Source organism: Dermatophagoides farinae, chromosome 3 (assembly GCF_024713945.1).
Source record: "Dermatophagoides farinae isolate YC_2012a chromosome 3, ASM2471394v1, whole genome shotgun sequence".
Lineage (NCBI taxonomy): Eukaryota > Metazoa > Arthropoda > Arachnida > Sarcoptiformes > Pyroglyphidae > Dermatophagoides > Dermatophagoides farinae.
This window is the reverse complement of record NC_134679.1, coordinates 3,484,606-3,508,848: the sequence shown is the minus strand read 5'-3', so window position 1 is coordinate 3,508,848 and position 24,243 is coordinate 3,484,606. Positions and strand designations below refer to the sequence as shown.

At 31.8% G+C, this 24,243-nt stretch overlaps 6 protein-coding genes and 1 non-coding gene across 11 annotated transcripts; 4 read left to right on the top strand and 3 right to left on the bottom strand.

Moving 5' to 3' along the window:
* Positions 1-107: 107 nt before the first annotated feature.
* Positions 108-9,981, bottom strand: LOC124494754 (uncharacterized). The gene is given in 13 exon segments (XM_075729210.1): positions 108-2,671; positions 2,742-2,879; positions 2,948-3,274; positions 3,352-3,633; positions 3,635-3,706; positions 3,783-4,901; positions 4,972-5,462; positions 5,519-6,793; positions 6,868-7,045; positions 7,203-7,550; positions 7,642-7,849; positions 7,944-8,027; positions 9,077-9,981. Coding segments are annotated over 13 exon segments (5,622 nt in total). The 5' UTR covers positions 9,187-9,981; the 3' UTR covers positions 108-1,681.
* Positions 9,982-10,984: 1,003 nt separating this feature from the next.
* Positions 10,985-13,639, top strand: LOC142597383 (uncharacterized). Of its 2 annotated transcripts, XM_075729212.1 has the most exons (5): positions 10,985-11,563; positions 11,618-12,169; positions 12,237-12,646; positions 12,705-12,882; positions 12,943-13,639. In XM_075729212.1, the coding sequence occupies exons 1-5, from the start codon at positions 11,116-11,118 to the stop codon at positions 13,398-13,400; spliced, it is 2,046 nt and encodes a 681-aa protein (XP_075585327.1). In that variant the 5' UTR covers positions 10,985-11,115; the 3' UTR covers positions 13,401-13,639. The 2 variants fall into 2 exon arrangements, with proteins under 2 accessions (XP_075585327.1, XP_075585326.1); XM_075729211.1 differs by having other exon boundaries at positions 11,070-12,169.
* LOC124494604 (aldo-keto reductase family 1 member B10) lies at positions 13,542-15,177 on the top strand. Of its 3 annotated transcripts, none has more exons than XM_047057811.2 (3): positions 13,542-13,690; positions 14,078-14,292; positions 14,370-15,177. In XM_047057811.2, exons 2-3 carry the CDS (start codon positions 14,083-14,085, stop codon positions 15,105-15,107), a joined length of 948 nt encoding a protein of 315 aa, XP_046913767.2. In that variant the 5' UTR covers positions 13,542-13,690; positions 14,078-14,082; the 3' UTR covers positions 15,108-15,177. The 3 variants fall into 3 exon arrangements, with proteins under 3 accessions (XP_046913767.2, XP_075585334.1, XP_075585335.1); XM_075729219.1 differs by lacking the exon at positions 13,542-13,690 and adding an exon at positions 13,707-14,025; XM_075729220.1 differs by lacking the exon at positions 13,542-13,690 and having other exon boundaries at positions 13,707-14,289.
* Glys (glycogen [starch] synthase) lies at positions 15,161-18,838 on the bottom strand. Of its 2 annotated transcripts, none has more exons than XM_047057806.2 (4): positions 17,428-18,838; positions 16,399-17,383; positions 15,594-16,340; positions 15,161-15,529 (listed from the first exon to the last, which is right to left on the bottom strand). In XM_047057806.2, exons 2-4 carry the CDS (start codon positions 17,281-17,283, stop codon positions 15,260-15,262), a joined length of 1,902 nt encoding a protein of 633 aa, XP_046913762.2. In that variant the 5' UTR covers positions 17,284-17,383; positions 17,428-18,838; the 3' UTR covers positions 15,161-15,259. The 2 variants fall into 2 exon arrangements, with proteins under 2 accessions (XP_046913762.2, XP_046913761.2); XM_047057805.2 differs by having other exon boundaries at positions 16,399-17,354.
* Positions 18,839-19,067: 229 nt separating this feature from the next.
* Positions 19,068-20,792, top strand: LOC124494606 (lipopolysaccharide-induced tumor necrosis factor-alpha factor homolog). The gene is made up of 3 exons (XM_047057813.2): positions 19,068-19,958; positions 20,039-20,183; positions 20,436-20,792. The coding sequence occupies exons 1-3, from the start codon at positions 19,754-19,756 to the stop codon at positions 20,551-20,553; spliced, it is 468 nt and encodes a 155-aa protein (XP_046913769.1). The 5' UTR covers positions 19,068-19,753; the 3' UTR covers positions 20,554-20,792.
* A 764-nt stretch (positions 20,793-21,556) lies between these two features.
* TRNAA-UGC (transfer RNA alanine (anticodon UGC)) lies at positions 21,557-21,666 on the top strand. The gene is made up of 2 exons: positions 21,557-21,593; positions 21,631-21,666. It is a non-coding gene; the product is annotated as a tRNA-Ala (tRNA).
* Positions 21,667-21,911: 245 nt separating this feature from the next.
* Positions 21,912-24,204, bottom strand: LOC124494601 (uncharacterized). Its single transcript, XM_047057807.2, has 3 exons — positions 22,892-24,204; positions 22,340-22,832; positions 21,912-22,283 (listed from the first exon to the last, which is right to left on the bottom strand). The coding sequence occupies exons 1-3, from the start codon at positions 24,038-24,040 to the stop codon at positions 22,045-22,047; spliced, it is 1,881 nt and encodes a 626-aa protein (XP_046913763.2). The 5' UTR covers positions 24,041-24,204; the 3' UTR covers positions 21,912-22,044.
* Positions 24,205-24,243: the final 39 nt, after the last annotated feature.

Here is a 24,243-nt window from a genome sequence, read left to right as displayed (position 1 = left end):
AGTTATGATGTAATGTACGGTTGGTTTAACGTGTATCAATGAATGTATGTACATCTCATTAGAATGATGAAAATTACTACTGTGGCTTTTTTTGCAAAAAAAAAATCTATTATTCGATCTGGCAGAGTAAGGTATTTAATGCCACATTCAAAGACACATGGCATACATGCGTTGCATATATCGAATCAAATAAAGAAACTCGATCACACCAATATTTTAATTTCAATGTATGATCAATGTTGTGAATTGTCGACCTACCATCTGATTGGATACAATCTGTATTTCCACATTATAATTACCGTAAATTTAGCCATCATTATTCACACGATTTTTTCATCATAAATCAAATCGGATCGCGTGCTGTTGCAATCCACGTATAAGGACAAATCAAACCAATCAACCCACAAGTCATAGTGAGATAAGAGAACAAATAAATAAACTGGTTTCAAGATAATTATTATCATCCTATTCTGAATTCAATTCATCTTGAAAAAAATATAGCCATGATTCGATGAAACAAATTTTGAACATGAACAACTTTAGAAAAAAACTAATTAATTATAAACCATTGATTTAGGATTGTATCATATTCAATGATGATGACCAATGTTATCCGATACGATTTTCTTTTCTTGAGATTCTTCATATTTTTAAATATAATGGCTCTGCACATTTTATCTTTAATTTCAAATCGAATAAAATAATTTTGCTTAATCAAAAAGTGATAGATAAATCAAGATCAGATATATTTTTAAAATCCAAAGAAAAACCTGGCTCATGATGCAACCGACCAGATCCATCTGTCAACATGTTGTCGCAAACAATTAGCAACAATTCGATCATCATTAAAATTGAAAAAAGTCAAAACAATTATTATCGATCCATCGGCAAAACAATTGATTGATTAATGCATCGATTGTACCAAACTTATCATTTTTTTCGTAACAAAAGAAGAAAAGAGCCAAATTCAATCACGATGATGATAACAAGCTTATGGTTTATTAATGATCATGTTTGTCAGTTGAAACCAAATTTCGAACGAATTGCTGCAATTATCATTAACGACTATCATGATGATCATCATTTGAGAAAAAGAAAGTTAGTGAAAGTCATTTGCTTCAATAATCATCATCATCATTATTATTATCATCGGCAAAAAAAAGTCAATACGGAAAACTATTTTTCACCTAAACGGAAGTTGTCAACTAAATGATTTCATCGTTAAATTATTTTATTTTGTATTTCTTGTTTAAATTGAAATTTTTTTTTTATTTAAATTATATCATTGAGCAAAAAATCAAAAATTTTGTTGTTTAAATTTTAGCAGAAAAAAGATGAATTTTCTATTTTTTTTTGCTTCCGGTTTTTATGGACACACACATACTATGATAAATGTATTTCTGATATTCGATTCTAATAATTGTTACATATATATTGCACTATTGAATTTGTTCATTGTTTTCAAAATTTTTTATCAGAGTATTGTTTCAAGATAATGAGAACAAACAAATAACAGATATTTGTTGAAAATCATAACGAATGAAAAGCAAAGGCAAACTTAACAATTGAGAACTTTTCTGGTCTCATTCGACAAAAAATAGAATAATGAGCTTTGATTTGCTTTGAAAAAAAACTACAATGAAAATGGGGATTCTAAGTGATTTCAAGGAATTAAATGAGATCAAAATTTTCGATCAATCATTTGATTATGATTGATCGATGCTTTTGGTGGTAATGAATTCGTCATTGGCGATGATGATTCGGAATGGTTTGTTTGTTTTGGCTGTGGCTGTTGAAATGCAATCAATTGTGGCTGATATCTTGCTAGTACTGGTTTTAAATTCATCGAGGATGATGTAACAGTGTTTGATTTATTAAGTAAATTTTTTGGCTTCGGTGACACTTCAGGTTTTTGTTGATTCTGCATTGATTGTACACGGACAGGTGGTTTTGGTTTCTGTTGTGATTGCTGCTGTTGTTGTTGTTGTTTGGAATCTGGACGAGTTCCAGTACTTGAATTGGAAGATGCCGTAGATGATGAGCGAATCGGTGGAACAGGTCGATTCTCTTTTTCATTTTCATTCATTTGTTTCTGATCGTTATTTACCTTGGGTTGTTGCTGTGATATTGGTAATTTTGATTTAGTCTTTCGACTTTTATCTACTACAGCGTATAATTCTTCAGGTCCAACAGTAATGTTTTCTTCAGTAGACAGAATCGATTTGGATGTTATTTCATTTTGATTTTGATCCATTTCAACATACGATGATGATGGCAACGGTGATGGTGGTGGTGGTGGTGATAATAATCTAATTTCTTGATCAATATGTCTACCATTGATTGATACATCATCGTTCAATAATTTTTGTACAAGTTTGGAAGGCTGTCGTATTGAATCATTTACTGATGATAACATTTGTTCATCTGATTTTTGTGGCTGGTTCAATTTGACAAATGTTGAATATGAATTATTGTTTTGGCTACCATGATTTCGTGTACCAGACGTTGAAGTTGATGAAGAATTTTCTTGTTCTTTTGCCTGTGGCGATTGATTTGTAACTGAAGTTATTGTCGTTTGCTGTTTTACATGTATATTATATTGTTCCAAAACAATTTGATAAGCAATCTCGAATGCTTGTCCCAGTGTAAGAATAATTTCCGCAACTAGATCCTGTGCGTGTTTATGATTTAAAAAAATTCATTTAAGGAAATTCATTTAAAACATTCTGAATCAAACGAACCGTTTGTGCTGACATGAAGACGTGACAATAATGATTATTTGTTTCAAAATCTTTGGTAATATAAGCGAAATAATTTAAATCTTCGCTATCTTGACAAATACAATGGATATTACGAATTTCGTGTTCACATATTAATCTCTGTCGAAAAAATGCATAAAAGATTAATTGTTTTCGATGTAATATTTAAAATCTTTTGAAAAACTTACATTCGATTTTGAATCCTTAAACTGTACACCTTGACATGAGATTGACAGCAAAATTTTCAGTATTTTTTCATTTGAAGTTGCTGTTGCTGATTTCAATTTGCCAATTGATGCTCGTGTAGAATCGATTCCGCGTAATTCGCGTACCAATGTTGATCCTAGATAAGTGACCAAATAATTACATTCTCCATTGATCAATTCATGTCGTGCATGTTTCCAGCCTTTCCATGGTATTGTAGGCGGATTTTGTTTTTGCTCATTTCGATCTCGTTCTCGTTCAAGATTAGTGCACGTACTAGCATTATCCGTTGATAGCCATGGCGATAGAGCCTGAATAGAGCAGAAAAGCAAAATAGTGAGAAAATTTGACCTAAAAGGTTGCCATATAACAAATTTAAAATGTTTACATCACTATTATCCGAGACGATCATAGAATCACGTTGATTAAAATCAGATAATGAATAAAGAATTCGTCTACGGTGACCACATTTATCAATCTCCAGCATTGTTTCCAATTCTACTTCCCAAATGTTGCGAATTTTTCTCAATTCTGTAAGGCCATTATTATGAAATATATCAATATATTGCTTTAGATGAATGAATGCAAGCCATTTAGCAATCGATAATTGTTGTATTTGATCATGAGTCAATTTAGGTGTACGATAGGGTAATGATTGAGCGGCACGAAGGAATGGCGTCTCGATGCAATGCTTGAATTATGCCAATTTCAATCAAATCATTATCATCCATGACGTTATTATCCTGTTTAAATGATAAGTATGTATATTTGTGAGGAACAAAAAAAAAATCGTTATAGCAATGTTTGAATTAAACGAACCATAAAATCCAGATTATCGTAGCCATTCTGAATCAAAATATCTTTATATTGTTGCATATCGATCTCTTTGAGCCATAGGAAAATTTGTTGACTTTGATCCTGAAGAATACTACTAGTTTTATTGCTCAATAATTGATCTTTTGAATCGGATGAATGGAGACCATCACCGTTTTGTTGATGACCTCCATCAATGTCAATCACAGTCAATTGATGGTCTCCATTAAGACTTTTACTTTTCTTTTTCTTTCTTAAGGTTGCATAGATATTATTTGGTTGTGTTATCATGGCACCAGTCATTGTTGTTGAAGATCTCTGATCGATTGATTTTGACTTTTTCTTTTCCTCGTGATTGCCATCATTGCTGGTGTGATTATGAATAGAAAGTTTGCCACCGCCACTGTTCAGTTTGGTCAAGGATTCAGCACGGCCACTCAGGATTGATCTTTGTTTTCGCAGCGATTTTCTCGCTTCGCTTAATTCAACAATTTTCTTTTTCTTTTCCATTGTTCCATTTGATGATGATGGTGCTGGCTGTACGGTCACATTCCGGTTATTTCCACTGGATTTAGCCGGCGTCAATCCTCCTCGACATAATCCAGCAAAAGGATCCTCTTTTTCACCTTTTTTATCAAATTTTAATGTTTCACAATATGCACTATAATAATCGTTAGTTGATCGTTGCTGTTTTTCAACATTTTTGGGCTTTGGGTTCGACGGTTGTTTGATTATTTCAGGCTGTTGAGAATGTTGTTCAAATTTTTGTTGTTGCCGTTTACTCTGATTTCGATGGTGACGACTACGAGCATGTCCATCTACTCCACATCTTGTTACTAATTGGGCATTTTTGTCTATATTTTCCAATTGAACAAGTATTCCGATTGATTTTTTATTATTTCCATGCATCATTGTTTCATTCTCATTGAACTGTTCGCCATTATCTTGATCAGTCAATGTCCAATTATCACGACAATCTTGAACATGGTGACAAGTTTGCGTCAAAATCGAAACATTTGAAATTTGTCCGGCTTTTTTCCTTCGTTTCGTTCGTTTCGGTTCAGCAGAAACAAAATTATGGCCATTTGTCTTCAAAATTGTATTGTTATGATTGTCATAAAATTGCTAAAATCCCATCAAATCGAATCAAATTTAATTCGATTCAATTCAATAAGGGTATAGTAAGCATACATACCTGTCTCAATGGTTCGATTGTATGAATGATTTCTGTTTCGGCACTATTTGGACTTGGTGGATCATTTTTCTGCATTAAATAGTTGTTGTCTTTATCATTATTGCCATTAGGATTGTTCACTATCGATTCAAGTTTATCCATTTCGGTTGTTAATTGTCGTACGTTTACTTCCACTTTCGATGTTGTTGGCTGTGATGACAATTGCAAACGTTGTTGTTGCGGCTGCTTTTGATCCAAAAATTGAGTGTTTACCGAAAATCGATGATCTTGATGGTGGTAGTTGGATTTCTCCTTTTCATATTCTTCACGTGCAGCCTGATCGTAAAGAAGATAAAAATCGTCAATGGAATGATGTGTAGCCGATGATAGTAACGATGACGTCATATGTGCAATATCTTGGCCTTTCGATATTTGGACTCTATCTTTATCACCACAATCGGCCGATTCGGTTGTTTGTTTTTTTGTTTTTTTGCATTTTGTTTGATTGTTTTCTATATAGTATAATAATAGCTTAGTTTCTATCAATTTTTTCAATCATGATACTTACCATTCTTGCTTATTACGCTGTTCATATGTTGCGAAGTACTATGATCACTTGAATCAACTAAATCCGATGATCGAGATTCGGTGCGATTGGCCGTTATCGCAGCCGAAGGCAACTGTTGTTGTTTTTCATCACCACCAATGCTATTCATTCCAATAGCTAATTTAGTATTATCATTTTTACTACCTAAAACGGACATTTTTGCTGTCCTCAATATAGATAATGGGCATTGATCAACAGATTTTGCTTTGGAAATTTTTTTCGCATCGATGGATTTACGTGGTGGCTTTGTTGGCGGCTGAATTTTGGAAGCCTTGTTCATGTTAGCGGTGGAAGATGCAGCCGATGAAATAGAATAGTTTGATGAAGAAATGGCCATCGGATCATTGTTATTGTTCACAATAACATTCTCGAGGTTGGAATCGGAATTTAGCGATGTACTCATCATCATTGATAAATGATCATTATGAGTTAGAATATTCGAAGAAGATGAAACACCCATCAATAAATTGGGTGTTGTCATTCGACGTGATGGTGAATCACGACAATATGTAGCAACATCGTTGAATGATTGATGATGATGAAGATGATGATCCTTATTATTATTGTTACCATTGTGATCATCATCAAAAAATCTATTATTCGATGTCGTTGATCGATATATCAGCTGATCATTATCAATCGTAAATGAATTTGAAGATTTAATTTGTGTTGAACATGATTCCATTGAGCCATCGATCATCAATTGATTAGGATCTAGGCATTTTGGTCCTGCTGTTTTTCTTTGATTGAGATGGTCATCAAAAATGGATGCCAATTCTGAAAAGATTGAAGTAGAAAACAGCGATGAGGAAGGAGAAACACAATCGAGACGACCGTCTTGTTCATGATTCGATGGATAGAGATGATCAGCATCGTGATGATGATCGATATGATCACCATCAGTATAGCCTGGTGGCGGTGAGATGCATTGAATATCGGTTCCATCTTCATCATCCATTATAAGATCATCAAAATCCTGATTGTTATTGTCATGATGATTATATAGTATATTCATATCTTCTTGTAACATTGAGTCAACAATAGTTAAATCTTGATCTTCCGAATGAGAATGATCACCACAAATTTGGCCACCTCCATAACTGTTTGTATGACTAATATGACTAATATGACTAGTCGTAGATTCGGACATGGGAGAAATTAGCTCGTTCGTACGATTCATGATTGGATCATCATCATCATCATCAAAATTATCAACATTTATTCGTTGTTTATGTTCTACAAATATTTTGTGGTGTAAATGATCATCATTGAATTCAATTGTTTGTAATTATTAACATTTTTAAGCTAACCTCTAATCAATTTTTTTGTCTGTTTCGCCACCGACGTGTTTAGGCCATCAAGTAGTTGTTGAACTTTTTGTTCACGATCATTACATAATTGTATATCGGTACCTGCTTCTAATAGCAAACGGACAACTTCATTTTTACCGCACATGACCGCTTCATGTAATGCAGTTCCATTCACAGTCTGACCGTCATTCCGATTGAGAAAAGAGAAAAAAACAAAAAAAAAATTATATCCAATAATCACAAGGTAAATCTATTTGGTTAATTAAAGTATAAAACTACCTAATTCTAATCAAACTAAATAATTATCATGCATTATTGATAGAAACGGCCATTACCAGGTAATTAACATCGAATCCTAGATCCAATAATAATTTGACAATTGGTTTATGTCCATTTCGTGAAGCTAAATGCAAAGGTGAATGTTGCCTTCGTATAACAGAATTTAGGTTACCGTTGTTATTGCTAGATTTACTCGTTGGTAAGTATTCATTAAGCAAATCAAAACGTATTCTTAATAATAATTCGATCGTTTCCAAACGACCATATTGACTGGCCAAATCTAATGGAGTCTCTTGACGAATATTCTGTACGAATGGATCGGCACCTTGGGTTAATAATAACGAAACGACAGGGGTATGACCATATTGACAAGCAGAATGTAAAGCTGTTTCATTGTCTTTGTTCTGTGATAAAACAACCGAATTGTTTGTGAAAAAAATATAGAAAAAACAATTGTCATATGAGAAATAAAAGTGAAATTTATCGAGAGTATACTTTGAGATTAATATCCGCAATCGTCTTTTTAATAGAATTATCGCTCTGTTGACTGCTATTGTTACCGTTGCTGGTATTGTTGATCGAGATTAACATATCTACAATTTCATAATCTCCGGTCCATGAAGCCAGGTGTAACGGAGATGATCCATTATGATCCACTACATTTGGATTGGCACCATGTTCTAACAATATACGAACAATGTCCCTATTTAATGTTGAAAATTAAAAAAAAATGATAAGATTTTCACATCAAATTAACTGAATCTTATCGAAATCGATCAAGCAAACCGGCAACTTACTTATGACCATTAAGTGAAGCATAATGTAAACAGGTAAAACCATTTCTAGGATCGGTTGTATTCGGACCGGGTAATCTTCTCAGGCTATAAATCATTATCATGTTGAAAAAAAAGAGAACAAAACGATTAATCGATTAATTTTTCATTAAAAATGTTCAACTAATTAATAAAGAAGAGGAAAAAACTTTTACTTTTTGTCAACAAAATGAAATAATGGAACCGTGAAATTTGTATATTTTTTTTCTTAAATAAAAAACAAATTTTTTTTCAATTGAAATAGCTACCGGTACGAATTTTTTTCAGCCTATTAGATGAATGAAAAAAAATTTTCAATATTCGATCATGCAAATACTTCCTATGTCAAGAGATTATTATTTATGAATTATCAGGAAGAAAAATTTGATTGAAAAAAATAGCCACAACAAAACATGAAGACCGGTGGAGAAAATGAAAAATCAACACAAACAGTAGGAATGGTTTATTATAATTTTTCAATAGCAAGTAATTTGTAATTGCTTTTATATTCAATTATTATCGTCATGATTTATTATTATAGAAAAAAAACATGAATATCGTCATGAGTTTTCAAGTTGTTCAATTTGTTGATAATTAAAGACAAGACGGTCATTGGAAGTTTTTTTTATAAAGTGGAAAATGAAATAAAATTCCTAAACGGATGAGTTTGCATTGGGGGAAAATAAATCGAAATAATAATAATAATAATATGGTAGCCATACATAATAAGAGGATTTACGATCAACTTTTGTAATTGCATGATTTTTGATTGATTTTTTTCAAATTAATTATTCTAACTTTCTAAATGTCCAGTCCTTTTTGAACTTTTTGAAGTATGGCAAAGAAAAATTCTCTTTTTCTTTAGTTGTTTTCGGAAATCGGGCTTTAGTTATTATTGATCGTAATTAGGATTTCATGAACGTTAATGAAAAAAAAAACAGTTATTAAAGGCTCAAACCATTAAATCAATGGTTACTATTATATATTATTTTCAAGTAAAATCGTCTGTCAAATTATTTATTATAAAAACAAAATATATGGGAGGAAAGCTTCATGAGAGAATTTTTGTTGTTGTTGTTTCAATTTAATAGAAATTGGTTTTTCACATTTTAAAATACCTTGTTAAATTGAGCGGACCACTTTTTTTCACTCTGGCCATAAGATTTTTTTCAATAATATGATAATGTCCACTTCGAGATGCTTCCAGTAAGTCTTGTTCTTTACCCATTGTTTGTAGCCGGTGCGATTGATTAATTTGAATAAAAAATCAAATAATCTTGATTCAAAATTGATTCAGATTTTGGATTTTTATGTTAGCGAAAAAAATGTTCATGTGGTTATCAAACACCGACATGATTGATGATTCAAGCCGAATATAAACAAACAAAATAGGAAAGAATGTAGGCTTGTATGACTATTAGCTTATGATGGCAACCAATCTGTCGTGATGATAATCGACAAAAAATGTCAAACATATACTTGTTTCGCAAATCATTTTTTCATCAAACAAATAATTTTCTGATGATCATCATAATCATCAATGATTCATTATGATGATTGCCGGCAAACCAAAATCAAAACTGAATAACAAGTGGTGGTTGTCGAAATAGACTGTCAATCGAGAATCACTTGAACAAAAACAAACATTCGATCATTCGTCTTTGATTGTTGATAGACTGATCAAAGTGATGATGATGATGATGATGATTAAAGGAAATGTTTGTCTTTCTTCAAATATATAGGCCAAAACAAATTTTAATAATTTACATCATTGATCCTGTTTTTGATGAATGAACCGTGAGCAGCAGCAGCTGTCAAAAGATACATTGGCCAATGAAAATAATTATCGAATACAAATATTTTCGCTTATTTTATATCGTAATTTTTTTTCAAAATTGATGTTGATGATAAATGAGAGATGTTACTATAGTGTGGCATTGGTTATAATATTTGTTCCGTATAATAAGCTAGAAATTCAATAATTTTGAAAATTTTACATTTTTTTAAAATCGGAAAAACCAGACAATAAGACATCAATATTTTCACACACATACAAACACACACCAAGCAGGGGGGCGGCGCAAAGTTATATTGACCGTCAAAGTCATCGAATACAAATATTTTCGCTTATTTTATATCGTAATTTTTTTTCAAAATTGATGTTGATGATAAATGAGAGATGTTACTATAGTGTGGCATTGGTTATAATATTTGTTCCGTATAATAAGCTAGAAATTCAATAATTTTGAAAATTTTACATTTTTTTAAAATCGGAAAAACCAGACAATAAACATCAATATTTTCACACACATACACACACACACACCCAAAGAACATAAAACGTCAAACTCAACCATGCACTAAATGATGATTAAAATTCTTTGTTGATTTTCAGTAAAATTCTTCACAATGAATGGGGGCGCACTCGCTCACTATGCAACATAGAGTTCATAGTCATTTCAAAACGAACATAGAAAGATTCGGATAAGAATTCCTGACAATTCATCGCGTCCTAAAATTGGATGAATTGTTAAAAGACAACGACAACATACAGACAGTAAATCCGAATGGCAGTGTCAAAATACTTTAATGTAGTGGCAGTGTTAGAATGTTATTTACAGTATCATCATCATCATTTCTATCATCATACTATCTACAATTGGTGTAAACCGTTTTCCATTCGTGAATACTTATCATATATATAGCCTGGACAATATCTTTTTGGGAAAATATTTGATTACACAAAAAAAAATATAGAAACCAACAATGAATGAGTGGGAGTACGAATGGGTCCTAGCACCCTCTGTATCGATCCAATCATCTATTTGGATCTCTTGTTTCAACACACTCACCAACTTTTTCCAATGGATGGATCTCTTGAATAAAGGCGCGTCTCCTACTTTTTGGAACACTATAGTCAAAAACAAAAATTTCCTTGAATCGTGTGCTGCTATCTTGTGTTGTCTAATTCTAATTATTGAAAATGCGATTTTTATGCCATCTTGTACCAGTGAGCATAAACTATCATTTTTTTCAACGGTTTTTTTTAATAATAAACAGTGTCGACTATTTCTATTCACATACATTTTGAAATATATTGTGGTCATTTGTGAAAAATTCATGGCGTTTTTTTGGCGCCACATTTTATTCTAAAAAAATGGCACAATTTTTTCAAATCATTAACTTATTTTTGTTGGTCATAATGCTCAACATGATTATTGTACCTAGTCATTCGGCACCGGTTCAATTTGTTAACATCTCCATTAGTATGGACAAACTTCAACTTCAATTAACCAATCGAGTCATTAATCATAAGCTAATTCAATTAAATGATAGTGAACATGAATTAATCAAAGCCAATGATGATAGTTCTAATGATTCCGATGGATTTTTAACCATTTTCGGAATTCACACACATAAAAATCGTAACGTATCATTATGTCGTTGGCAAAATCCTAAATCCATTGTGATGAATGGAACAAATTTTGGCCTAGCATTTGGCCGAAACCAACATTATCATCGATCATATTCAATCTGCTTGTACAATCCTAATGTCAATCCATTGAATGTATTGTTGATTGAAAATAAATATCATAGTATATATGGTATGTATAATTTTTTTCACATTGATATTGATAAATGTATTGTTTTTCGCACAGTTCCCGTGCCAGGCGGATGTAATCTAGAATTCCCATTGGAAATTTCTCCATTCATTTATATAAAACCAACCACTTTTCCTTTGATCAACTATTTGACATTTCAGCATGCAGCTTTTGGTAATGAAACCGATTGGAAATATCAGTGTGGCCGAGAAAGTCGTGATCAGATTGAATATCTTATCTATGCATATTATACCAACGATAATAATGATAATGATGATGAAACGGAATATTTTCATCGACTAATCTCAATGTCCAATTATGATTGGATTGTTAATCATTGTTTGCTTATAGCCAGAATAAATTCAAATCTATCACCACTACGGTTGTATTTTGCTTCCAATTCAAAGCAAACAATTTATTTTAATATTGTGGCTCGTTTGAAAAACGAAGCGATTCTAAATGACACAATTCATTGGTCATTGTATATTCCTAGTCATAACATCAATACAGACTCAAAATCGGTTGATATTGTATTCATCATTGTGCTAGTCTTCATGGGCATATTTTCAACAATCGTTTCGATCATAGGTTATCGATATTTTATTCTCGGTATTTTTTTTACATTGATGTTTAAATTTAACCTATAATAATTATCTGTTTAAATTTTTTCTCTCAGAAATATTTTATTTCGCTTTCATTCTGGTCTTTGCTTTTTCGATATCATTGATGGCTACTATTTCTTCAAAATGGCATCCAGACAATCCTAATCGAAGTCATCATCGTTCATACGAGAATCTAATCTATGCATTCCTGATAAGTATGATTCTATCATCCATATGGACAATTGTTTGCCGATGTACTCGAAATCTTCGCCTAGCGTTATCACTACATTCAATTGTATTATCATTTTGGTTAATGGCTACTCTATTCGATGTGTATATGCTAAGTTATGGCGGTGGAAAAAGTTATTCATTCGATTATAGCGACGATAATGAAAATAATGGCGAGCTTTATCTCAACATCGCATTCATATTTGGTGTCTTAGTTTTCCATCTAACAATGTTTTATTTTATCGATTTATTCTGGGTATGTGAATGCTTAACAAATACAATGATCATTGAACTGATTTTCATTTTTTATTCAGATGAGTGCCCTATCAACATCAATCATAACTGTCTATCTTCAATTACTTCCATTTGATTGTTGTTTTTTATTCAAGAATTATTCTCTTTTTCGTATCATATATAATCTATGGCTTTATAATAATTATCACATTATTAGGGTATACCCATTTGTCGATTTGATAAATTTGACCAAGAATGGTAAGTGCAATTTTTTTTCAGATTAATTCATGCTAAATCTATCATTTTCTCAATAAAAAGATTTGCTGACATTCATATTATTCTTGTTCATCACGTCATTATCGGTTGCTTGGCAATTATGGTCCAAAATTGGAAATATTACCTATGGTTTCGCCTGTATTACAAATAACATTCCGGCAACTTTATTAGCAGAAAAAGCATCAACCATATCATCATCACCATCATCAGTGAAAACATTCGATTCAAAAGATGTGATCAAACATCAACAGCGTAAATATCGATACCGTCAAAATCATCATCATCATCGAAAATATCGATCAAAGATTTTATTTGGAATTCGTAAACAAAACAATAATGATAAAAAACAAACAAATAATCAACAACATAAACGAAAATATTATCGTTGTAAATATTGTCATAAAATATCGGATAATCCTAACAGTACTAGAAGTATAAACAAACACATTAATGGACTAAATCAAAATTCTAAAAAATTTCAGAATAATAATCATATCTGAATTAAAATTCTGGGCATAGTACATAATATAAACTATAATGATGATGATGATTAATTCTGAATAAATCGAAATTCACCTTACATCATTGGTTATATGTACAGATCGTTCAGATTGATGTGCACACATTTTTCTATGCTATATAAAAACCGGCTTTTATTTGCTCATTTATTTTACATGTGTGTATAAATAAAAACACAATATAATATTTCCCTGAAATATTTTCAATTTTTCTTACCAAATACATTGTACATTGATTTTCATTCCGAATTGGACATTGTCATTGGTTTCGGGTATGTGTTTATAACAAATAATACATTGGTTTCGTTTGATAAACCAAAAAAAAAAAAACAATTATTTATCGATATTGGTTACGATCGAGATTTTATTTCTAGCAAAACACTTGATATTTAATGCAATGATAGACAGATAATTGTTTAATAAATAAAATTTATTTAGTTGCTATGGTTTTGTGGTTACATTCATAACTATAGATACCAAGCAAGCATTTATCACTATGACAGCTTTTTTCCGTCGCTGTTCGATTTTTTTTTTCTAATTGAAAAGCAATTCAATTATATAAGCTCTCATTCTTCCATAATCAACAAGCATTTAACTTTCAACAATCGTACGATTTTGACATCATAAAAACAAGATAATAAAAGTGTACTTATTTTTAGAAAGAATGGCTGATTCAAAATTTGTCACGTTCAACAATGGACAAAAATATCCAAATCTTGGTCTTGGTACTTGGCAATCACCACCTGATGGTTCCGTTTATCGTGCCGTGAAAGGTGCATTAGAAAATGGATATCGTCATCTGGATTGTGCATACATCTATCAGAATCAAGAAGAGATTGGTAAAGCTATCACCGAATGCATTGAAGCCGGCGTGGTGAGTTTTTGAATGAATCAAAATACTAAATCCATGTTTAATATGTATGATTTTTATTTTTATTAATATTAAAATAGTTAAAACGAGATGAATTGTATGTAACATCTAAAATTTGGCTAACTTTCTATCGCAAAGATCGTGTGCCGATTTGTTTGGATAAAATTCTCAAACAATTACAGCTCAAGTACATGGACTTGATTTTATTGCATTGGCCAATGAGTTTTGAACAAACAGATGATTCATTATTTCCTAAAGATTCAAATGACAAATTAATTGATGGAAAAGTCGATTTTATTGAAGCCTATCAAGCATTAGAATCATTAGTCGATCAAGGTTTGATCAAATCGATTGGAATTTCAAATTTCAATGTAGAACAAGTTGAACGACTTTTGAAAGTCGCTCGAATTAAACCGGTGGTTAATCAAGTTGAATGCCATCCATATTTGAATCAGGAAAAATTGCGAAAATTCTGTGCCGATCAAGGCATTATTTTGACTGCCTATTCACCATTGGGTAATCCCGGTTCGACTTATTTTCCCGATGAGAAGAAAAAAGATTTGCTCAACGATCCTGTCATTGTTCGTTTAGCTCAAAAATATAAGAAAAATTCCGGCCAAATTCTGATCCGTTTTGCTATCGATCGTGGCTTTATCGTCATACCAAAAAGTGTTCGCCTCGAACGTATCATTTCCAACCTACAAGTGTATGATTTTAAATTGACCGATGAAGATCTTAAAGAATTGATGTCATTGGATCAAAATTATCGTACTTGTCCATTTTCGTTGGGTCCACATTTGACCAATTATCCTTTTTGAAAAAGTGCTAAATCCTTTTAAAATTACATTTGAAACTGAAATGGGAATAAAAATTTAATTCAAACATTAACCTTTATTTAGTTGAGATTTTTTTTTGTTGTTGTTTAAAACGAAAAATAATTTAAAATAAGTATTTTATTTATTATAGCTTTTTAAGCTTGAGTTGAAGCTATTGCTTTATTCAGAATAGCTTCGACACTACCATTATCATCATTATTTGTTAGGATATCACGCTCAACATCAGAATGTACGCTATCATCATCATCATCTTCTGATGAAACAGGTGATGGTGCTCGTGATGAGGCCGGTGTTGCCGGTGCAGAAATTGGTTTCGGAAAATTAAATGAAGCTATAGTACCATCTTCAGTCATTATTTCTGGATGCATTCTATGCAGTGCTAATTGTCGTGCTTTCCGATAATACTTTTTTTTAAAGAGAAAAAAAATAAATTTTATCATTCATTTGTAATTATTTCAATAAACTTACTATTCCAAGATTTCTCCAATCTAAAAGATCAGATAAACGTTCAGTACGATTACGTTGAATAATTCGTTGTCGTCTCGTTAAACAACTAAAATCAAACATGTATTGAGCCAATTGTTGAACACTTTCTTCGGGATTTTTATGTAAACGATCGACAATATAGATTCCGTATGATATGGGATCAGCAACATGTTCCTGTATGAAACAACCGAAACCGGAAAGATTGGTGGTTATTGATGGTATGCCCATTACAGTGCATTCAGCTGGTGTATAGCCCCATGGCTCATAATAAGAAGGAAAAACGCCCAGATGACAGCCCCGAACAAATTGATCATAGCTAATTGGGAACAATGGACTAGTGGAACTTAGAAATTCTGGATGAAAAATAATTTTAACACGATCAGAACGATTATTGAACAATTGTGTACGGCGAATATGTTGCAAAACGAGATCAGAACTATCATCTTGCATATTATGTGTGATGACTGGTGGTAATGTTGATCGATGAGCAGCATAAATGCAACGTTTCAGTTCGACAATGTCCTCCTGTTTCATCAAATCGGATGGACCGGGCAAACGACCTTGTAAAAGAATGTCAAACAAACGTTTGCCAATATTTTCCTGAACTTCATCAACGGTTTCTTGTAATTGTTTAGCGATAGCTTGACCACGTAATGATTCGACATTAAAATTATTAGTTTTTCCGGGAAATATTAGGAAAGCAATCACAGTAACGTCACTTTGGCTAGACTAGTATCAATCACATCAAGATCAGAAACTAAGAATCAAATCTTTTATTAAAATTTACCTTGAGATAATGATTAAGACGAGCCAAAGATTCGATAAATAAATCTGCACCTTTGTTACTAAATTCATATCGACCAGCGATGAAAAAATATAATGTCTTATCCAGATCGAAATCATAATGACCATAAAAATGTCCACGTACAAATTTATGAATTTTTTCTTTGGCTAATGCATGTAGATTTTGAAATTCATGGATGGCACTGAATTTTTTCACGTTTAAACCGTTTGGTGTGATCAGACATGGTTTTCGCTTGAGTAGATGTTCAGATTCCATTGCTGTTATATCCGAAACAGTGGTGAAAACATGAGCCGAATGAGATGCAGCTCTTTCCATACAATATCGATGATAGATTTGACGATTGCCGGCTTCACGATCCAAATGGAATTTATCAAGATTGTTATAGAAATCAACATTTCCTGCACACAAATATCGCCCAAGTAATGTTGCGTGTGTAGTGAAAACAGTTGCAATATCCAAATGTCGCGTTCTACATAATATCAAACCGACACCGGCTTGCCATTCATGAAATTGTGCAACCATCAACGGTGTTCCATAAAGTTCTTGTATACGTTTGTAAATTTCTTCAAGAAACCAGGTAACACAATAACCAAGAATCAAAGCATCATTAGATTCACGATCCTGATGTGGTATACCTATGTGGGTGACTTCATAAAAATTATGTTTCCATTCATTCAATTTAAACGAAGCCGATTCAATATCGAACAAGATGACTGCCGGATAACCATCTATTAGCCAATGGCCAAAGACTACTTTGATTCCATGGTCACGAAAGATTTTAATCGTTTCACGAAAACATCGTTCGACGGGTTCTTCTTCAATTTCCACTTCGGTTCGAACCATTTGTTCCATATAGGGGCCCATCATGAAATAACGATTACCTAATTCTTCAACAGATGTTTGGGCTTTGGTACGAATTACGGTATGAATACCACCAACTGTAAAAGTGTAAAATTTTTTGAAGTGACTGAAAAAATCAAACTTTATCAACCTTATTTTTTTTGTTCAAACCTTTATTGACCACTTCCCAAGCCACTTCAAAACACCATTTGTTTTCATGTTCAGCTGTAAGGCCATGATCACCGGTCGGTATTGAATCTACACGATAAAATCGACGATTTGATCGATTCGAAGCGGTTTCTGTTGATTTCATCAATGAATTCGATGTCATCATAATACTTAATTTAGCTCCACTATATATTCAACAACTTTATAATTTAACGAATAAAATCAGAAGAAAACAACGATGCTGATGATGATGATGATAACGACCATTCAATGGCAATAAAGGACAGGAAGACCTTGTTATTGTTGTTGTTGAATGTTGGCGGATGGCGGTGGTGTACAAATTTAAGATATATATTCTGATAAATGAAAACTAACTAGAAATGATATTTAAAAAAAACTGCACTAAAATAAGTAAAGCTATATATGAATATGAAGACGAAATTAGAATGTTAAACTCGAAATGCGGAAAAAAAATGAAAATGATGATGTTGATAAAGTGATCTGATCATATGATTCAACATCAATTTATGTCAATATTTTTAATCCTGAGTAATAATCTAATTTCTGATCAACAACTAATCATCAAAAAAATGATGTTTATAATAAGTCGATATTTTTCGTATTATAATAAGATTTTTCAACATGGCATTTTGGTGCTGGCGCTATTGACTGTTTCTAAATTTTGTTCATCGTTTTTCGACTTGTTCATCATGTTGATGAGATGATTTGTCGAGTAGGCAGTCAAACCAATTTGAATGGCTGGATGTATTCCAGTTTATCAGCCGGGTGTATTCATGGATGTCTAAAGCCATTATATTATATTAAGTATATATTTTATAATGTACAAATGAAGATTAGATTATGCAATAATCTTATAAGCATCACAAAAGTTTGTTGTATTTTTTCTCAATGGTATCCATCGAATTTTTACTATGATGATCTCAACTAACATCGATGTTATAACGTTTCAAAAAAAGACATTTCGGTTCGTAGATGGCGTTCAAGTTTTAAATACAAAATTTTTTAAACAATTTTTTTTTTGCTAATACCTGTGATAATTATTATTTGGCATTGTATTGTGCTTTGGCCAATTGTTTTTCATTTTTGTCATGATGTAAGAAAAGCTCGTTTCATTTGAAATAATAAATACATGTCAGTAATGAATAATAAGGGCGAAAGGATAATGAAAGATAACGAAAAAAAAACACCGATTTTGTTCATAAATCTCCATCAAAATAGAGACCGAAATTAAAAATCACAAAACCAAAACAAACCAGACAATATATGTTCAAACTTTTCGACGTCAGATTGTCGTCGGCGAATATTATTTTTCTTGGAAGTGGTACATGAAGACAGCAGCAGAGACAAAAAAAAAATGGAGACCACTTTTTTTTTATCCTGATCACACAAATTTTTACCGCCGTCGTCATTTTATTATTAACAGCTGCACATACGCGGATTACTCTCTTTATTTATATATTATAGCCACATATAACAAGTTTGGATTTTTTTTTTGTTGTTATAGCCATCATATAATGTGACGTAGAAAAATTTTACATTGCTTGTTCAGAGAAAGTGAATTGAATGGTAAATAGAATGGGACGAAAGAAACAAATAAATAGCAGTATATTTCATCGAAAGAAGATATTCAGTTCTCTTTTTTTTATTGTAAATGATTTTTAACAAATATCCAATTCGTTCGAATACAAGTTCTGTTAGCTCTTCGTTTTGTTTTGTGTATTGTGTTGCCAAGATTTTATTACAAATCTGTAAATCTTGCCAAGATAAACAGTTGTTATGATAAAATTTTTCATCATCGTCTTACAAGGGTAGCTGTTATTTGGATTATCAAAAAAAAACACTCAATAAAGCTTTGCAAATGTGGTATATGATGTTCATTATCATCATCAAAATATTATCGAACATAATTGTTTTTGTTGATGCAATCGATCAGTAATAAAGTGCCAACATTTTATTATTCGATGATAATTGAACTTTCGTTTAGTCTTCGTTTTGCTACTTGTTCTCTCTTTTGAATTCAACTTTGAAATCGAGTGTTTATTTTTCTTCAATAGCAGTGTAAGCTTCGACCATGATCATCATCATCAGCATCATTATTTGAAAACAGCAAAGACAACGTTTGTAGCTTGTTGCTCAGTTTTTGTTGTATGAGTCATCATTCAAAGCTTTTTACCATTGTCTCCATATTGATTGGATTTTTGAAAATTTTGTTTATTACTTTTCTGCTCGTTGAATTGAATCTTTCATTATTATTCTTCGAATTCAAATTGTTCATAGTTAATCTGGTTTTCAATCAAATATCAAAAAAATGAGTATGTATCCAAATATTTCGGCGGAACCATCCGCTCCAAGTGCTCCAGGTTTCATTATTGAAGATCAACATCAACAAAAACCACAATATGATCAACCACCACCTTATACTATGTGGCCAAATTATGATCAGCAGTTTCAACAACCACAACAAGGACCGCAACCATCATCCGTTGTCGTTACACAGCCAACTTCTCAGAATGGTAAGCACTGGAAAACACGAAGGATAATCATATATTTCGATGATATTCATGTCTCAACTTTTTTTCCTGATAAATTTTAGCTAATACAACAGTCATTATGGATAGATTTCCATCAAAATCGATACATGTAAAATGTTTTTTTTGTCACGAAGATGTTAAAACGGTTACCCAAGCCCGATCGAATTTCTGTACATGGCTATTATGTGCCGGGCTTTGCTTCATTGGGTATGTATTGTTTTTAACTATTCTAAATCATCATCATTCAATCATTAAAATTTCAAGCAAATCAAAATAAAAATTGTTCGAAAATTGAAAAAACCGTTCCATTTGTGTACAGACGTTTTTTTGCTTAATTATCTCAAGTCACGAAAATGTCAATGACACAACAAATAATATTTCAAAGCATTCTCACACCTACATAATTATTGAATAATTTTGAATTAATTAAAATGTTTTTATTTTTGTCTTGAAACACAGTTGTTGGCTCGGATGTTGCCTGATTCCTTTCTGTACCGATTGTTCACGTGATATGCTACATTATTGTCCTAAATGTAAAAAATATTTAGGAGCACATGAACGTTTCCGTATCTTTTGAAATTGGAAAAAACGAATTTTGGATGATCATATAACGATTCGATTCTTTTTTTTTTTTTTGACCAATTGCCATTGAGCTATTGTCTTAATCATTTATATGTTAAGAAAAAAAACAAATGACTTTTATTCTTCTGATCTGACTTCTGAAACTATATATATTTTGATAAAAGCATATATCATATCCTTGTTTTTATCCTATTTTCTCTGAAATAAAAATTCAAATCAAATTTTATTTGAAAATTTCCATCATTTTTCTTCCACGATTTCGTTTGATGCCGTTTTGTTGACGATTTGAATTATCAATCAATTTGAATTTGATTATACATCTGCGGCGATCGACGTTGAGCCAAGAAAGATTCAGTTCTTTGGCTATTTTGTCAATTGAGTCAAAACAATTTGTTTTGATGATGTGATAGAAGAATTTGCGAATTAATAAGCGAGTAAAATAATATTAACAAAAACTTTGATGGCAACAAAATTTAATGTATTAACAATGTCATTGTTATCGATTCGGACAATGATTATAACGAATCAGACAATGACAGTGACCATGATGACAATGAATCCGACAGCGAAAATGACTATAATAATTTTAATTATAACGCTTCGGAGAGTGATAATGATAATGAAACCGATAGTGCCTATCCCGAAGCTTTCAAAGAACTGGAATCTTTGGATTCGTTCAGTGGAATTGACCATGACGTTGCTGAAAATTTGGAAGTATTTGAGTAGATTCTTCCATTGAAAAAGCATTGTGACTAATGTAAAGTCTATGGCAGACAATGTAATTCAATGGGATAGTGGTTTTTAAAGTTATTCAAAAAGTGTTGACCATTTTTCCAACTATTTTGCTTTATTAAGCTTCAACCTCCTCAAAGGCCCCAATTTTTTCTTTTACTGTAGTAGTGTACAGGTGTGTGAATCGTTCACAAACTTGGTAACTCCATATTTTTCCCTGCAATTACCACTATTTTTATGGAATTCCGCTCATTCCTTTATTCAATGGGGATGTAGCTCAGTGGTAGTAGCGTTTGCTTTGCATCAAATCAATCAGTTTCCGGCTGTTTATTTACAAGTATGTAAAAGGTCGAGGGTTCGAACCCCTCCATCTCCATTTTTTCCTCCCCTACCCTTTGAACCCCTCCACCTTCATTTTTTTTGAATTTATTGAATTCAAGTTTTATTAAACTCAAATAATATCACTCTCAAAACAGAGAAGTGAAGAAGAAGCATAGAAAATAGTTACGATAAAAAAATGGGAAAAAATTTATACAGTCAAAGTAATAAATGTTAACCCCTCCACCTCCAACTTTTTTTTGAATTTTAGTCTTGAAATTCAGTCTTGAATGTTGCAATTACAAATTAATTTTGAAATATATTTTTTATTTGCCTCAATGACCTACCTAATTCATACAAAATCTTATCTACAGAAATATTACGCAATTGTGGTTCACTGCCACAGCGTAACATTGTCAATGTGAAATGCATTTGATTAGAAGCTAAATGTGCGGTTAAATTGAATACGATGATCATAATATGAATGGCCATTAGTAACCAAATGCCAATCATAATAATTTTGAGCAGGTTTCAATGTAGTTATCTGAGCTGTTGATCGTCGTAATCGTCTTATTGATTTCAATTTAAATAATGAGTCTATATTGGCCATCATTGAATCTGGATATGATTTATTCTGGTCCAAACCAAAAGAAAGTTTTGCTAAATTTTGATAGACTTTTCATATAAAATTAATTAATTGAAAAATTAATTAATAGAAAAAAAATACTAACCTAGAAGAATAGATTCAATGTTTTGGGATTCTTTTGAAGACGAATCTTCAGGCATTAATATTTCACGATGAAATTTTAACGATTCCAATGCTAGTAATAATTTTTGTCGATCATTCGGTTCATGGAAAAAGTCTAACATTTCCTGATTCAAACATTGAAACCAGATTTCTGCACCATCTCCGTTTGGTAAAAAACGTTGATAACACGGTCGTATATTTCCAGTTAATTTATACAAGGTAAAATTGAAAGAAATTTGTATCCAATCCTCGGCAGATAATTGAAATTCTTTTTCCAACATATCTAATCCATAATCAACGAACTGAAGCATGGACAATTGAAAATATCGATTTGAACAGATATTCAAGTATTTTTCCATTGCAAAATGATTTGTAGCCTGATTTATGATCTCGGTTAATCGTTTGGATTTGGAATCAAATATTTGAAGTTTTTTAAATTGTATATCTCGAGATGTATATTCTTCTTCGGTTTTTGGCTGTAAAAACGAAATTATTTATTTAAAGCATTCAAATTCTCATGTGCCAATTCAAATACCTTAAATTTTGTCAGAAATTTAATGGAATGATCCATTAATTGTAGAATGGATTCAATTTTAGCATGTGATTGCTCAAAACAAAGGCCATGTGAATAAAGTTGATTGAAATTTTTGTTCAATACAAATACCATTTGTAAGGATTTATCGTACCATCGATTGCCAATGTTTTCTTCATTTGACAATAGAATCTGTTTGGCCATCAAACCTATACGATGATCACGTTCTACATTGTCCGTTTCTTGAGGAATCATATCGAGTTTTTCGATAGAAATCAATAATTTTGATTGTCGAAGTTTTTGCAGGTCCGATTGGTTTAAAAATTTATAACCGTACATACAATCATTTCGAGGCAATGTGGATAAGACACCCATAGGGAAAGGATTTTTTAACATTGACGTGGATGATTGTTCAAATAAAAATTTGAGAATCTGCCACAAGGCTTGGTAAGAATTTTCAAATTGTCCCAGATCAATAAGATAATGATTCCAGCCATAAGCTATAATAATATAATTTGTTTTCGTTTGTTGTTGATTAGATGGCCTAGATTCTTCAATGTAATCATGTCCTAATGAAGGCACCCGAGAATAGTGAAGATTTTCGCCATTTTCTAGATAGTCTAAAGCGCCCAATATAGTTGCGACCATAAAATCAAGTAAAAATTTCTCAGGTAAAATTTTATTCCAAAGACCTAGGTCAGGATATATTAGACAAGAAATTGATCCATCGGCTAGAATCGACGAACGACTTTGTAAAAAGCGATCGCGTAATAATTTTTGTGAATCAACAAGTGTTCCATCATCGATTTTGTCGATTCGTTGATGAAATTCGGGCATTGATTCAAGACTAGAACGAACTATGCTTAAAGCCTGATCGAATTCTCGATATTCTTCACTATTAACGTCACCGACAAACAATCGAACAGATTTTTCCAAATAATTCAACACATTTTGAAATTTTAGACCAGAAGTCTTGACTTGTTGTTGTGATATTGCCGGTTGGTCCGATGATAGATCATCGCCAGAACCAGAGGATGATGATGATGATGATGATAACAGGCGATTCCAACACAAGTTTGTCTTGAAAAAAAATTTTCCTTGTGAAATCAATTTTTTTGCTTGTACTAAAGATAAAAATTGAATCACCATCATAAAAATTTTAATTTAAAATGATGATTATAATTTTTGATGATTAATTAATGAGCTCATTATTATCGATATAATGGATAGAAATTTTCAATACAAATCTGAAAATTTAATTTAAAAATCATATGCATCAATTGCATGAAAGAACACGAGAGAAAATTCTCTAAAAATGTGATAAACGACATCATCGATAAAATCGATAGCAAAAG